The sequence below is a fragment of the Dermacentor andersoni genome, chromosome 1 (assembly GCF_023375885.2).
Source record: "Dermacentor andersoni chromosome 1, qqDerAnde1_hic_scaffold, whole genome shotgun sequence".
NCBI classification, from domain to species: Eukaryota; Metazoa; Arthropoda; class Arachnida; order Ixodida; family Ixodidae; genus Dermacentor; species Dermacentor andersoni.
In genome coordinates, this window is record NC_092814.1 from 45,156,007 (window position 1) to 45,172,570 (window position 16,564).

Sequence of the window (16,564 nt, forward strand, 5' to 3'; positions counted from 1 at the left end):
CAAAATGAAGATACTGTAGTACATTTGAAAAAGCACAAGCATTAAAAACACAAAAAGGACCTAAGATACCTGGTCATCTGCAATTCGAACAAATGCCTTGATGGTGTCATAGGCAGCCAGGCGGGTTCCTTCCTCACACTGTGATGGTGCCTCATTTGTATAGATATTGAACAAGATTGGCAGAAAGTTCTTTGCATATCTACTCATCTCTGGAACATTTTCCTCTGGAGTAAGCAGACAGGAGGAAAAGAAGATCTGATTATATGCTACTCAAGAGAGACATTTTGCATACAGATGTGGCTCACTGAATACTCACCATTCAGAATGTTGCTGCTGATGAGGCGCCGCAGCGCAGACATGATGTCAAGCCTCAGATCTAATCGATTGACCAAGTAGGTGCCAAGCGTTCTGGCAATCCTTGGGAAGGACTGCAAGAGAAAATGGAAAATGTTTGGCAAGTGCATTCAAGCTTTTTGTATGTTATACCATGAATAATGCTTTAAGACAGAAGGCACGCCGATGCAAAAAGGTAGCAGGTGGTTGCAAAGCGAAAGTTTTCTTTTTATTTTATGAGCTACGAGGTATCACTTTTTAATGTGATCGGCATTCTTAACCTACTTCTCCACTTGGTGGTTTGTATGATGTTTCTAGCCTCTTTACTCCAGCAATCTATCTATTAAAAAGAAAGATTTGAAAAACTTCAGTACTGGCTGGGTACCGAACCTGGGTCCCTGAGCACAGCAGCCCGATGCTGTATTTGCTCGGCCACATTCACAGGCTGGACAATGAGGGATTAATTCTCAGCATTAGCACGCACCGGCACGCCATTGGTGCAATCTTGGAGGCCACGCCAAAGGAGGGGGGAATCACAAGAGAGAAGCCCGGCTGCAGTACACAACGAATTACTCCTCTTCTTTCACCTCTAATTACATGTGTGCTCATCTCTTGCACACATCTAGCATAAATATTACACCTCTTTGCATTCTCACAATATACATAGGGTCCTTCGTTTTCAGCTAAATCATGCTAATTTCCTCATTTTTGAACCCCCAAAAAATTTATGAGAATCAGTTTTAACCCAATTTCTACCCGAAGTTCCACCTTGTATACAAAATGAATGAACACTGTCCACCTTGTGACATACATCACATTTCTCAATTGCATACATGCGATAATGTGCTAGGAACCAAACACAGCACTGACTTTGCTCTGCATTGCGATTCGCGAACAGTAGCTGTGACATTGTGAGAGCATTTTTCCAAGTAAGGTATATTCAAGGGCTCAAAATGTCAAGGATGAACAAAGTAATGATCGAAGTGCAAATGATAATGTACCGTATTGTTCCGTGCATAACCCACCACCACATATAACCCGCACCCCCAATTACTACAGCCCGGTGAGAAAAAACATATCCACGCGTATAAGCCGCAGAAATAACCGCATACAAAAACGCTCCAATCTTTGGGAAAATGGTCTACATTTGCAGATGTGCAACTCATGCACATCGTATCTTCGGCGATCGGCTCTGGTCATCCATTCTTCGGCGATGATGACAAAGCTGGATTCACACGCCAGACGTTACTGCGGACGAAGTCACGTGACAAGTGACGTGAATTAGATCACTTTGAAGCTAGCATTCACAGGACGGTGGATGACAGCACAGACCAAGCAGCCCTCACATGGGCAACCACGATGGAGCAAACGCGACCGAGTTGAAAATCCCAGCGATGATTTGGCTCACCACCATGTTGCTTCGCATGGGCTGAAAAAGCACCACAGGAACAGCTGACGTACTACGAGCCAGCGCCACGTGCACAATTCGCTAACTACTAAACACAATATGGCGACCCGTAAAGGGGAGGAGGGAACTTCAACATGCAGGAGTGGGGAGAGGGTGGGGTTTGCTAGGGGATAACAAAAGTTCAAATGACGGAGAACTTAGCATTGAGGTGTGGCACACTTCAAGGTGAAATTCACATATAGCCCACACCCCGACATTACTGTTAAATTTTTTGAAATTTTGGTGCGGGTAATACGTGCAAAAATACAGCATGTCAACAAGGGTTTGTACGATAATGAAAAGCATTACACTTCTTGCTAAGCATGCCTGTGTGAATAGCATTTGTGTTTTTTTTTTCCTTTGTACAGACAAGAAAGGAAACAAGAAATCACCAAGCACGTTTCTATTTCTTGTTGTGTAGGCGGTTCCTTTGAAAAGTTTAAATAATGCCTTTGAGTGATTGCATCTGTTTATATTGAAAACATTTCTGTCCAAAAGGATTGCTTGTTATTCAATTGTGAATATTCACAAAAAAATTCCCAATTCAGGCTGCTAGACAACAAGAACCTCAATTTCTCACAGGTTTCCCACCATATAATACCTGATATTTACTCACCCCACCCCTTTGAATTAAAGAAAATGTAAACATCAAAAACGAAGGACTCTAAATATACATGAGTTTCATTACTACATGACATTAAACAAATCTTTACCAATCCTCTCAAGAATGAATCTCTCACAAAATTACAAGTGCACTACCACTTGCATGCTAATTGTGTTAATAACAAACATTCCCAGAGGATGGGTGCTGCCTGAATTTTTTTTCTACAGAGTCCATCTCCCTATCTAGAAGTGGCACTACATACACTTACACAGTTAGTTGCTATGAGTCGTGTTTGGTGAAACGATAACGGCACAGCTGGCATTCAGTGGTCTTTACAAAAGCAAGGCTCTCCTGCACAACCAGCCAGACAGCCAGTTACCAGAATTCAGCCCTTTGCCCGAACAGTAGGACCTTGTCCATACATATTGGAAAAAAAAATACAAGAAAAAACGTACTAACTGGGAAAACATATGATCTGAAGTCAGTAAAAAATCTGGCAGACTGTACTGCAGTTAACATCTACGTCATGGGAGGCATGGCACTAATAATGTTGCAGCATGAAACACCAAAACGCTCAGTTGGTGAGGCTTGACTGACTCAAGACATGCATTGTTTTTGCAGCTTCAGCAAGCTTACATATGCACTCCTCAAATTCGGCCAGGACCAGCAGCTTCCTCTGCATATTCAGCGCAAATCGTTGAAGCACGAGATGCGACGCTAACATGTGTCAAGCTGGTGGGGCCCGAAAAGCGCGTTGTCATTTTCGTCTTGCTTAGTGGTTTAGGACAGCAATGGGAAACAAAACAAAACAATGAGCTGGTAGGCCTCAACGGAACAGGGTGCCACTAAAGCAAAACATGATGCTCACTTTATGCCATCTGCAGCAGGGAACAGTGGCGCATTTGGGTTATCGCCTAATCGCCTAGCCATTCGTATAAGCCTTAAAAGTTTCGCCTGACTCGTACACTGCGAAATTATTTCATAAATTCAACATTATCAGAGTGACATCATTGTGTTCCTACAGGCTTGCTCGACATTACAAATCTGATGCATCTAGGCATAATAATACATTAGATAGTTTGGCAGGGCTTCAAGAAAACCATTCTTTACACAATACACGTAAACCTGAAAAGTGAAAAGTTGAAACATGCTGCGCGAACCAGGGAAAACAAACGTTAAAATTTCGCTTGCCATCTTTATTAAATGAATTGTCAAAAGATAACACTGATATTTCCAAAATATTGTACGAAATTTTGTGCACAAGATACTTGAGATTCTCACAACAATCTGTAAGCTTTACGGTTCATGCGATGTTTATTCTGGACAAATAACTTTTTTGTTCTTCTTTCGTTGCTTATTACCCTAATCTCTATATCCTAGAGCTATTAACTCTGTAATCTAACTTTACTAGCAAGCTTATTCTTCTTTTTAATATTTTCTGTTCAAATTGATATTTGTCAATGCTTACATATTTACTATATGGTTGTCTTAATTGTTGTGCTAGACAAACAATTACTTTCTGTGTTAACTGTCAATGCATACGTACTACAAATCTGTAACCTGTTTTGTTAGACCACGCTCTTGTCGCTGTATGCCATTTATAGGGGGCACGGACCCAGTCAAGCCTGTTGAAGGCTTTTTGTCCGTGCTCCTAAACATCCTGTGATGTTTGAAAAAAGTTTGTTTGTAAAAGCATGCAGTGCACTTGAATTGGCCCCATGCAACACATTCTGTAATACAGATAGGTGAAGATGCTTATCACAATAGGGTTTGCAGCGATAACTGTGATAACTGAGCATACGTCAACTCGCTAGAAGATTTGCTGGTAATGGAATAGAAAACTGAGTTCACGCTGGCATTTTCATGTGACATGGGCAGGTGAGCACTGCGGGGAAGCTGCTACGACGGATAGCTACTGTTCTCAATCACACGCACCTTTTCTTGTTTACACGGGATTTAGCAGCAAGAAAACATATCATACCATTGCAGTCTGACGATGTACTGAATACTGCTGCTAAAAGATTGGGTTTTTCGATAACATATCAACCAGTAAAAAGAAAGCACAACTGTATTGGGTCATTTTCTTGTGTCCTCGAATGTGAACATTGGTGCCGAGAAATTGTACAAAACGGGATCGTATCAACGAGGTTATACTGTACAGGGTCGTCCACTCTTAGGGTGGACACAGCTCACCGTGGCCGCGCTCCACGGGGCAACGGTGCATCCGGCGTGGCGGCGCATCGAAGCGAAACGGCACAGGTGCACACGGACCTGAGGGAAGCGCTTCGCTTCGTCTGCTACAGCGCTGGAGCGCACCGCTCTGGCTTTGGTGCGAGTACATGTCGCCAAACGCAGGCGATCGAGGTGGCTTCGTGGGGAAGCACGCTTCACTCACTGGAGCATTTTCCGGCTGGTTTTCTCTACAGCTTGCGAAGTCTGCTTAGGCAATTTGCATGAACAGAAATGAGCTTCTCACCACATAAATCACTCAGCATTTTTTTTATGAGTGATGAGGGTAAAAATAGTCATTTGTCACGCTCTTTATTAGGCTGGGGCAATTTTATTTTACTCTCACAGCACTTGGTGTAGTGCACACCGAGAAACCTATTAGGCGCGCTCTTCTTCGTTGAAGTCATCACGTGATGAGCCTAGCGCGCCGTGTCACGCATGTCTTGATCCTAGAAGGAATTTGCTTAATTGATTTAAGAAAATGACCGAAACCCGCAATAAATTTCAAAGAAAGTTAGAGAGCGATTGTTCAATCATGCATCATCATGTTTGCCATCTGTTTTACCATTAAGGAGGGCAATAATATTACTTCGTCAGCAACTAAGAAGTGACATCCGCTGCTTCGCGACTCTCTTATTGACGCGTTAATGTCGCTAGTAGGGGTGCATGGAGCGCTTTACGCGATGTAGGAAACTGCTCTCCCCGGCATAGCAACTGATTTGGCGGCAATTTTACTCTCCCTCTTCATCTTTCTACATCCTATGAAAAATAATATTAATTTTTGTTGTCACAGTTTGGATAAAATCACCGAAGCGGTGCTGGTCCTTTGACGGCTACCCGACGCGAGAAGTCGCATTCTCATTTAGAGAAATCACCGGTCAATTATTTGATTACATTGATTAGGTGGAGTAAAACATGTGGCGCCGACGTTTTTTTGGTTGTATCCTTGGAGAAACAGCACGCAACATGCGAACGCTGTTTCTGTCCGTTTTAAAAAGGTAATTGTAGTGGAAAATTTATAATCTACATGTCTGTTTTCTAGCTTAATCTACATCTTGTTGGGTAATTAAGTCGTTATTCGCTTCTATTTCATTTCGGTACTTCCTCGGAATAGGCCATATGCATATTCTCACTAGCATATAACGATTTGTTAATTGTGCGGTATATGTTCCGAAGCGACACATGGACCCTGCGTTACGCCATAGAGGTGGGCACTGGATAAATTTGGAGAGTAGGAAGAATTATTTTTTTTTTTTTTTTTTTTTTTTTTGTGGCTGGGTGGGTGGGGCTAGGCTGAGTGGGTAAAACCCAAATATGAATACGGCACAGGAATGCTTGCCGCGGACAAGCGATGCTGTTGCCGTCGTGGGGGAAGTCGCCGGTCCGTGTGTTGGACGAACGCGGGCACCATAATTAAACCTGCAGTCATGATGCCAGCCCTGTGTCATCTGCCAACAGCATGCCGGTGGTCCGCAAATGGGCTGGCCATTTGCAAAAGCCAAGCCTGGCCCAAGCCAGATTGCTGTGGCCGGGCCAGTCTACTTTTTAACTGACCATGGGCATCAGCCCTATCTACTGCCAAGCCTTTTTTTTGTTTTTGCTTAGTTCATGCTACCCCATCTTAGCTTAATATGCTGATGCGGTGCAGCCAACGGCTGCTCAACTTAGCGACTGGCCACTCACGAGTTAAAGATTCTGGGATGACTCGCCAAATTGAAAGACACCAGAGGTGTTTCCATTAAACGAATTTCTGTCGACTTGCATGATGAATTTCATTTTGTTCGGTTGCTGGTTGCCATGGCACTTCGGCGATAAAAACGCTGTAACAGTGCAGGATAATTTCATTTCCCCGGTGCACTTTGGAAACTAGCCATGTCGCAGGTACTGGAAAAAGAAAGACGCCGCATTGTAGATCTGTGCCTACAAAACTATTCTCAATGCGTTATATCGGAGATGACAAAAGGGCCACTGAAAACTGTGAAGAGAGATGGTGACTTCACCACTGAGTTTGTTTTATGGCTGAAATATTTTTCACGTCAACGTGGAACTACGCCACATGTTTTCGTCAACGTTTTTTCCATGTCTAACTTAGCAGAAATGTTTTTGTTAATATGCTGTTACGGCGTAACCAAGAGTTGCACCAGTCAGAAGACGATTTGACTTGTAGAGGTGGAATCGCTCTCGACAGCCATCTTGTTTATGCATCGTTGTCTCTCTCGTAAATATTGTGAATACACATTTGTATGTGACTTCTGCAATTTAACAAAATGTCACTCGTTTTTTTCTTTTTAGCTTCCTTGTCTTGCACCTTTCTCAAAGAAGACAACTTAATGTATGCTAGAAAACTGACACGTCGATTATAGATTTTTTACTCATACCATCTATTAAAATTTGACAGAAACAGCATTCGCATGTTACGTGCTGTTTCTCCAAGGATACAACCAAACAAAACGTCAGCGCCACATGTTTTACTCCACCTAATCAATGTAATCAAATAATTGGCCGACGATTCCTCTAAATGAGAATGCGACTTCTCGCGTCGGGTAGCTGTCAAAGGACCAGCACCGCTTCGGTGATTTTATCCAAACTGTGACAACAAAAATTAATCTTATTTTTCATAGGATGTAGAAAGATGAAAAGGGGTAGTAAAATTGCCGCCAGATCAGTTGCTATGCCGGGGAGAGCAGTTTCCTACATCGCGTAAAGCGCTCCATGCACCCCTACCAGCGACATTAACGCGTCAATAAGACAGTCGCGAAGCAGCTGATGTCACTTCTTAGTTGCTGACGAAGTAATATTATTGCCCTCCTTAATGGTAAAATGGATGGCAAACATGATGATGCATGATTGAACAATAGCTCTCTAACTTTCTGTGAAATTTATTGCAGGTTTCGGTCGTTTTCTTAAATCAATTAAGCAAATTCGTTCTAGGATCAAAACATGCGCGACACGGCGCGCTAGGCTCATCACGTGATGATGAAGCCACCTCGAAGCCACGCAGACTTATCACGAAGCCACCTCGATCGCCTGTGTTTGGTGACATGTACTCGCACCAAAGCCAGAGCAGCGCGCTCCAGCGCTGTAGCAGACAACGCGAAGCGCCTCCCCGAGGTCTGTGTGCGCCTGCGCCACTTCGCTTCGATGCGCCGCCGCGCCGGACGCACTGGCGCCCTGCGGAGTGCGGCCACGGTGAGCTATGTTCACCCTAAGAGTGGACAACCCTGTACATTCCATTCTGTGACTTGTGCAGCACAACTCTTCCAATGCAGCAAGCAGCATTCTGCTTTGAAATAGGTGCCAATTATAAGGATTTTTGCAACCTTGACATTAAACCAATCCATATCAGGAAAATGGCACAGCACACATTTCACCATTTCGTGAGGAGCATTTGGACATCAGTGACATATATCTTGAGAACAGGTAAAGGCCACAAGCACATTCTTTTATACCTTTCAAGAAATGTTTGGTGCAAGCAGCGAAAAAATGACAGTGCAAACACTTGCCACCGCACAGCCAGTTATTTTTACTGTTGGTAACATGAATGTGCTGTTACACTAAAGAAAGTGGGCAATAGATGCAGATGAATATGGCTATTCGATATTTCATTTGATATTCAAATATAAGTATGGTGTGTAAGACGGCATTGGAAAATTTTAACATTCACACACCCCTGCTGCTAAGTAAACAGAGCATGGAAGTTTCGACAGACAAACCATACTGCTGCGTGACCAGTTTGGTCAACCATAATTCATCATGGCCCAATGTGTTTTGATAGTTTTTTTTATTGCAGGCTAAACAAAAATCAGGGTGTCTACCAAGTTCACATTTTCAAATTCCCTGAGTTTTCCAGATTTTCCCTGAGTGCCTTTGCAACATGCCCTGAGTGACACAGAACTTTTTTATGTAAAGACGGGCTGACACCATGTCACCCGGTGATGTCACTCTCCAGTAAGCATGTTAAAAAATTAAAAAACAATTTAATGCAGTTTGAATAGCAAGGAGTAATTTTTATTTTATACAAAATATAAAACAAAAGGGAGGGGGGATTAGTAAAATGCTCAGCGAATAAAATATCTGCCCCCTCCCAAAAAAATGGTAGAACCCATTGCAAATCTAGTCGAACATGTTCAAATACCAATTAAAAGAAATGCATACAGAAGCAAATATTTTAGAAAATGAGCTATTTCTATAAACTGATAGCATGCTCATTAGTATTAGGCCTGAACTTTGTCACAAGTGAGATTCTCTCAACAGCTGGGAAGTCAACCTCAACTGTCCTGACATACTCAGAGTCCACGCACAATGCCTCAATGTAGATTTCACTGCTTTAAAGAGTTCACTTTGGTTTGGATAAGGGTCATCTGCATCTCGACGTCAGCCAACAGTTTCCTTTTTGAGCTCACGCTCCTCCAAAGAAGAGGCGGCACAGTTAATTTCCCAATCATTCCTCAATGCGACGGTCCTTTCTGTTCTCGTCCTCGTTCTGCCGCGCGTTCGCCCCACGGATCATTTGAAGCATCTTCTTTGTCAGTTTTAGTCAACGTCCAAATTTTTCGGACTCCCTAGGGGCCACTAAAACTTCCGAAAAATCAGGCAGTTAAAAAAAAATGAATGCATGTCTTTTACTGCCCTTAAGGGCTCAAATTGCCACAGGCACGCGTCCAAAAATGCTCTGAAGGCCTGCCAGTACACTTATTATGCATATCGGTGCTCGTACTGTGACAGGAGATGGTGGGTGCACGCGTGTATAATTAAGGAATACATAATGTGTCCTGTAACAATTTACCCTTCCCGCGTTTGTTATGTTATGCTTATGCAATACTTTTGCATATGCTTCACACTGTAACATTGCTGTATTGAAGCGAAGCTGACTTTCGGGAACCGGCACTCTGCAATGCACCAATCGCGAGGACCACAAAGGAAGAGTCGGTGCCATTGCTGACAGCGTCGAATTCTGTCAATGAAAAACATGGCACCGAATGGCAAGAAGCTTAATAGCGAACGTCGAAGCAGCTAGGCCTTGCGTTGTCGCGGTGGTGGCTACGGCTGGCAGCGGATCTACGTGCGAGAGCGCCAGTTCGAGGCAGCAAGATAATCAAAACGGCGGTGTTGGCTTTGATTAATGCCATTTCGGACCTGCGGTACTGGCAAAAAGTCTGGAAAATTGGACGGCGAAGGGTTCTTGCGTCCAAAATTTCAGACGTTCTTGTACATCGACTCTATGGGGTATGTGGTGGTGCCGCGAAGCTGTCCGCATTTCAGGCATGTCCCAAAAATCGGGCGTCCAGAAAATAAGTCGCTGACTGTCCACTGGCAACTCCTCCAGCCAACGACACGGCGTCAAAGGCAATTCGTTACGATTCCTCTCTTTTATTTGAGCCAGCATTCGGGCGACTTTCGTTTCCTTTTAATCAAATGACAGCTACTTCTCCCTGATAGAAGCACAAATTCTCTGAGGTTTCCCTGAGTATTTCCAGACTATTCAAAATCCCTGAGAATTTATGGTTTTCCCGTTTGGTAGACACCCTGGAGAATGCTTCACTGCAAATAAAAATTTGTCCAGGCACTCTGTCGACACTGGTGGCTACACCTCAGCATGTGTGCATGGTGCTCAGAAATATTCATCATGATGTGCATGCTACTTTTTAAAGAGCTATTTGTATCAATAGTTATACAGGCAACCCTAAAAAAATGAGACATGTCCTCCTCGTTGCACCCAGCCAACACTCAGTTGCGACTATATATGACTGCAGCTTACCCTGTTCAACCATACACCGAAGCAGACAAATTTTTCTTCTTAATGGTGCACAGGACTGAGTGTCAAAACATGGTCACAGCCTCACAGGCACAGAGAGCCCGGTGTACAATTTCAGATGCATGACACTGCTCATACTCCTGATGAAAGCAGCACAATGAGCTGTTACACAACGACCTCTCAGCAACGCAGTCTAACCACCACTTCAATGTTTTGTTTACTCACGACTGCACTGAACACATGATGCAGACAAAAACAGCGTCACTTCTTTCTTTCTTATTTGAACATGCATCAAGGAAACCTCATACCTCATTAAAATCTGTAGGACTAGTGCAGAAGCCAGGTAAAAGTGACCATATCTGCCTCTCCAAAATCTCATAGGCCTTGGTTACAGACGTAGGCTTGTCCGGAGCTTCAGCTGCAAACATGAAAGATTTTAGGCCAATTGTGGTTAGAGGTTTGCCATGTGACATGTGCTTTAAGCTACAAGATCTGCTATGTATGAAAATGCAACTATACTGCTACCGAAAGACAAATCAACAGGCAAAACGTACCCAGCTCATGGAAAGCAGAGGCTAGTGGGAGAAAGTATGTAGTGAAGAAAGCAAGCCGCGTAGCCCTTATATTGTCACGCAAGACTGGCAGCATCCAACTCCTTTTGAAGTCTTGGCCCCTTTTAAATGCACAGAAAAAACAGGAAGCATTGTCACATGCATGCAGCAAAATATGAGCTCATAATTAATGCCCCAACAGAATACAGCTGCTTACTCTTCTTCGCTCATATCCAGTGGAATGGCTTTCAACACGAGCTCAGGTCCCATGGCCTTGACAGCAGTGGCTATGGTTCTGTCTACCGTAGCACTGTTGGAGTACGCCTGAGATTCACGCAACTCTGCTATCTGGCTTAACGGCTGTAAAAAAAAAAAGCACAAAGTCTGCACTGAAAAACAACAGGTGCCAATCCAGGCATTTTCATATAGCACAAGCTTATACAGGGTGTCCCACGTAACATGGGCCAGACATTAAAAATATGCAAATGCCACGTAGCTGGGCAGAACCAAGGTAGTGTTGAATATTATAATTAGATGAGAAGTGTCAATGAGAAAATTCTAGCGCAACATGAAAAACTCCTGATACAGCTTTGTGTTGCTCAATGCGTGCTACATAGAAGTGCTTTTCCGGGCGTTAAAGAGGCCCACAAATACAGGCGAAATTGCTGCGCAACTGCCCACCCGAGACACTTTGCGTGTCCTTGTGGGCTTCTTTCACGCTCGGAAAAACACATTTATGTAGCATGTATTGGGCAACAGAAAGCAGTATCGGGAGTTTTTCATGTTGCTCTACAATTTTCTCACTGATACGTTTCATCTAATTATAATATTTGAGAAGTTGATTAATTAAGAATAATTATCTAATCAGGCAGAATGAAAAAAATAATCTCCAAGCGACGGCAAACAACATTAGCTTGGTTCTGTCCAGCTCCATGGCATTTGCATAGTTTTTTTAATGTTTGGCTCAAGTTACGTGGGACACCCTGTACAATCATTCTGTAACATGATCTACAAAATAACAAACCTCAAGCATGTCAGTGGCACATTTCTTGCCGAGGACCTACAAAGAGTCATAGTTTGAGTGAATTGCGAAAAGCGCTGCCATATTTCAGGGAGCAACTATAAACACCCCAGAATGTGAAAACATACCTCAAAGCAAGTAGCCCACGTCAAGAGCACCTGATCCCAGACTGACGCAAACTGGTAGTGCAATGCTCGTTGCATGTGCTCAACAACTTTAACACCAGTGGTGTGGCACAAGCTATTCACGCAACTTGTGTTTCCTTCCTTGTCCAGGCAAGCTTGAAAGCTCTGCTTCAGCAATGTCTGAAAATGTGATTTAAACAAGTGCTCATTTGGTGCATTACTTGGCACATTGCATGTCATTTAAAGCAATGCAGTCTGTGTGGCTACAAAGATTTCATAGCACTAGGTATTATTGGCAAAAGTATAAGATGGCAAGGGCTAGGTTACTTTACCAAGATTTATTAATGTTTCAATAATATTCAGTTTAATCAAATTTAAAGGTTGCAGTACGTATACCAAATACAAGCCAGAACTGCTGCCACAAAAAATTGATGTGCAGGAAAGCCGATTTGTAGGCTTGAAGTGGCCCATAGATACCATAGAAATACAATAAGTGTAGTGGGTAATATGCATGTGGCACTGTAGTTGTAGTGGGTAATATGCATGTGGCACTGTGCGGACTGCCACCGCTGCGGCGCGAGACACAAGCGCGGGTTGTTGATGCGAAGCGCTAGGACTCGTGATCTAGAGCTACCTGCGATCCCTCGAACGAGCTACAATAAACCCCATTTCATTTGGTGGAGCTGCGGGGTAACCTCGAAAACTGGAACTCCGAAGCCGGACGCTACAGACTGCTGCGACCGTGCCTGATGAAACCACCCAGGAAGATGCACCACAGCCTCCGACGGTCATCGTTTCCGGTGCATTGCGCCAGCGTGATCCTGCCATCTTTAGCGCCACCGATGATCATGACGTGGAGGATTAGTTGTCATCTTACGAAAGGGTGAGCCAGCATAACAAGTGGTACGACGTCACGAAGTTGCACAATGTGCTGTTTTACTTAACCGGCGTCGCGAACCTCTGGTTCCGAAACCACGAACACGATTTCACAACGTGGAGCAGATTCAAGACAAGTTTCACAGAAGTGTTCGGGCGCCCCGCTGTGCGCAAGCTTCGCGCAGAACAACGCTTACGGGGGCGCGCGCAACATCACGGTGAAACGTTCACAAGTTACATCGAAGATGTCATTGACCTGTGTAAGTGTGTGAATCCGTCAATGGCGGAACAGGACAAGATAAAACACATTATGAAAGGCATTGATGAGGACGCATTTCAAATGTTGCTAGCGAAGGATCCGCGTACCGTGGCCGAAGTTATCAACTTGGTGCCAAAGTTTTGACGAGCTACGGAAACAACGCATCTTAGCTCGGCGCCCACCGCCTACGGAAGATTCGTTAGCAGCATTGGTTATTGGCGACAACCACACAACTTTGCTGACCCAAATAAAAGAATTTGTGCGCGAGGAGGTTGCGCGACAGCTCTCGATTTTGCCGACCACGGAGAAGCCTTCTCAATATTTGGCTCCAGCGATCCGACAGGTAATTCAACAGCAAGTGACCGAAGCTCTTCCACTTCCGTGTCAGCCGGCTCCCGTGGCCGCGCCTCTGACGTATGCTGAAGCCGCTGCACGGGCGCCTCGTCTGCCGGGATTCTCACCTCCGCCTTCAGCGCCTCTCCAGCCGGTGTTCTCTCATCCGCCCTCGCCTCGCCAGCAGGTCGCTCCCTTTTTCAGTGCACAGCAGCAAGGCACAAATCCTTGGCGCACTCCTGACAACCGCCCAATATGCTATGCCTGCGGTACACCGGGACATGTAGCGCGCTTCTGCCGCCGGCGCTTGCCGGCCTTCGTGGGCACCGCGCGACCACCCAGCTCCGGCTTCCGACCATACCGTATGCCTCAGCGACCACCACCGGAAGTCTACGCTGCTGATGACATAGCAGCACCGCAGTCACAGCTCTACAATACTCGTCGCTCGCCTTCCCCTCGTCGGCGCTCACTCTCACCCATGCGTCGTAGGCCCAGTGCCAGTACTACTGAGGCTGAAAACTGATTTCCGCAGTTCCTGAGGCACGAACTGCATCATCGTCGGAACATCAAAGTCCTCGTTTTTCCCCCGCTAACGTTATTGAAGTGTCTGTTGATGGCATCAAATGTCTTGCGCTCGTCGATACAGGTGCTGCTGTATCTGTGATTAGTGAGAAACTTTGCCGTGAATTACGGAAAGTGACCATGATGCCTTCGGTATTATTGCTTAGAACAGCCAGTGCACAATAAGTTCAGCCAGTCGCTATGTGCACTGCCAGGGTGTTGATTCGAGACATTTTGTATTCGATTGATTTCTTTGTGCTAACTTGTTGCTCCCACGATGTGATTCTCGGTTGGGATTTTCTGTCGCGCCATCACGCCGTCATTGACTGTGCACGTGCTGAGGTTCAGTTCTCCGTTCTGTGCGATTTGGCTACTCACGACTTTCAAGTTCATGATGTTACCAGGATCTGTGTAGCTTCAGATACTGACCTTCCCCCTCACAGCGCGGTATTTGTCCCTCTTTCATGCACATCGCTTGCCGAAGCGACGGTCATGTTTTCACCCGCTGCCGTCTTCATTCGCCGCCAGCCTATATTGTTGCCTTTCGCCCTCCTCACGGTTCACCATGGGGCTGCAGAAATACTGATTTCTAACCCAAATTCGTACACTTTGGCTTTGCACTGTGGTGAGACTATTGGTACCATCCAGACTGTGGACGCTGACGTTATTGTGCATTTCCCTGTTCCCGACGACGTGGATACTGCCAACGTAACAGCACTGGCACCCCATGTGCCATCTAACCGAGTACCACCGGATGTTTTTTGTCGCTCTATTGCCAATGACCTCGAGCCGACACAACGTGAGCAGGTTATTACTCTTTTAAATGATTTTCACGCCTCTTTTGACTGCAACCAAGCATCATTAGGCCGCACAAGTACCGTCTCTCACCACATTGATACGGGACACCACACACCATTACGCCAGCGTCCATACCGCGTGTCATCCACCGAGCGTCGTGTCATCGCCGAGCAAGTTGAAGACATGCTTGAACGTGGTGTTATCAAGCCATCCTGCAGCCCTTGGTCATCTCCTGTAGTACTCATTAAGAAAAAAGATGGCTCGATTCATTTCTGTGTGGACTATCGTCGCCTCAACAAGATTACACGAAAAGATGTCTATCCTCTACCGCGCATAGATGACGCCCTGGATTGTCTTCATGGTGCCGAATTCTTTTCTTCTTTGGACTTGCGATCGGGCTATTGGCAAGTGCCAGTGGATGAATCCGACCGCTCGAAGACAGCTTTTATTACGCCTGATGGCGTGTATGAGTTTACAGTAATGCCATTCGGCCTCTGCAATGCACCCGCGACATTCGAAAGGATGATGGACAATCTTCTACGAGGCCTCAAATGGAAGACGTGCTTGTGTTATTTAGACAACGTGGTAGTTTTCTCCCCTGACTTCACCACTCACCTCTCTCGTCTACGCGAAGTCCTTACTTGCCTTACCACCGCCGGCCTTCAACTTAACTTGAAAAAGTGCCGCTTCGGAGCCCGCCAGCTGACCATACTTGGCCATGTCGTGTCCAAAGACACAACATGGCCAAGTATGGCCAAGTTTGTCAGGGCCGTCCTTCCCGACCCTGACAAACTTCGTGCTGTCGCAGAATTTCCGCGGCCGACTACAGTGAAAGAGCTCCGCAGTTTCGTCGGTCTTTGCTCTTATTTTCGCCGCTTTGTGCGCAATTTTGCCTGCATCATCGCTCCCCTGACGAAGCTCCTGGCTGGCTCTGGTGACCTTCGCGACTGGACTCCAGCATGTGACCAAGCCTTCACCACTTTGCGTCGTCGGCTTACCTCACCGCCTGTTCTACGCCACTACGACCCGAGTGCACCGACTGAAGTTCATACCGACGCCAGCGGCGTTGGTCTTGGGGCCGTCCTTGCACAACGGAAGCCTGGCTTTCCAGAATATGTGGTTGCATATGCGAGTCGTGCTCTCACGAAGGCAGAATCCAATTATTCTGTCACGGAAAAAGAATGTTTAGCTATAGTTTGGGCCTTAAACAAATTTCGCCCTTACTTGTATGGCCGTCCGTTCGACGTTGTGACAGACCACCACGCGCTCTGCTGGCTTGCGTAACTGAAAGACCCGTCGGGGCGTCTTGGACGTTGGGCTCTTCGGATCCAAGAATTTGACATTCGCGTCATTTATCGATCCGGGCGCCAACATTCTGATGCAGATGCGCTCTCCCGTGCGCCCATGCGATCCGACGAAAGGCCACCTTCATCCATAGAGTGCCCGGTTGCTACGCTTGCTGTTACTGACATGCCGTCTGAACAGAGAAAAGATCCGTGGATTGCGTCTCTCATTGACATTCTTAGCAGTTCTTCAACGTCTACATGCCCTCGAGCCATTCGTCGCCAAGCCACCCACTTCGTGCTACGGGACGCCATCTTGTACCGCCGAAACTATCAGCCCGACGGTCGCAAATGGCTGCTAGTCATCCCTCGCCATTTGCGTTCCGACG

General features: G+C 45.6%; 1 protein-coding gene across 1 annotated transcript in view; it reads right to left on the reverse strand.

Annotated features, from left to right (window-relative positions):
* Positions 1–16,564, reverse strand: part of LOC126543191 (RRP12-like protein) — a 57,248-nt gene that overhangs the window by 21,970 nt on the left and 18,714 nt on the right. Inside the window, exons 11-17 of the mRNA XM_050190327.3 lie at positions 12,069–12,245; positions 11,944–11,979; positions 11,137–11,279; positions 10,923–11,041; positions 10,677–10,786; positions 317–428; positions 70–224 (exon numbers count right to left, since the gene is read on the reverse strand). Of these exons, the coding sequence (XP_050046284.3) occupies positions 70–224; positions 317–428; positions 10,677–10,786; positions 10,923–11,041; positions 11,137–11,279; positions 11,944–11,979; positions 12,069–12,245 (852 nt within the window). The remainder of the gene's footprint in view (positions 1–69; positions 225–316; positions 429–10,676; positions 10,787–10,922; positions 11,042–11,136; positions 11,280–11,943; positions 11,980–12,068; positions 12,246–16,564) is intronic.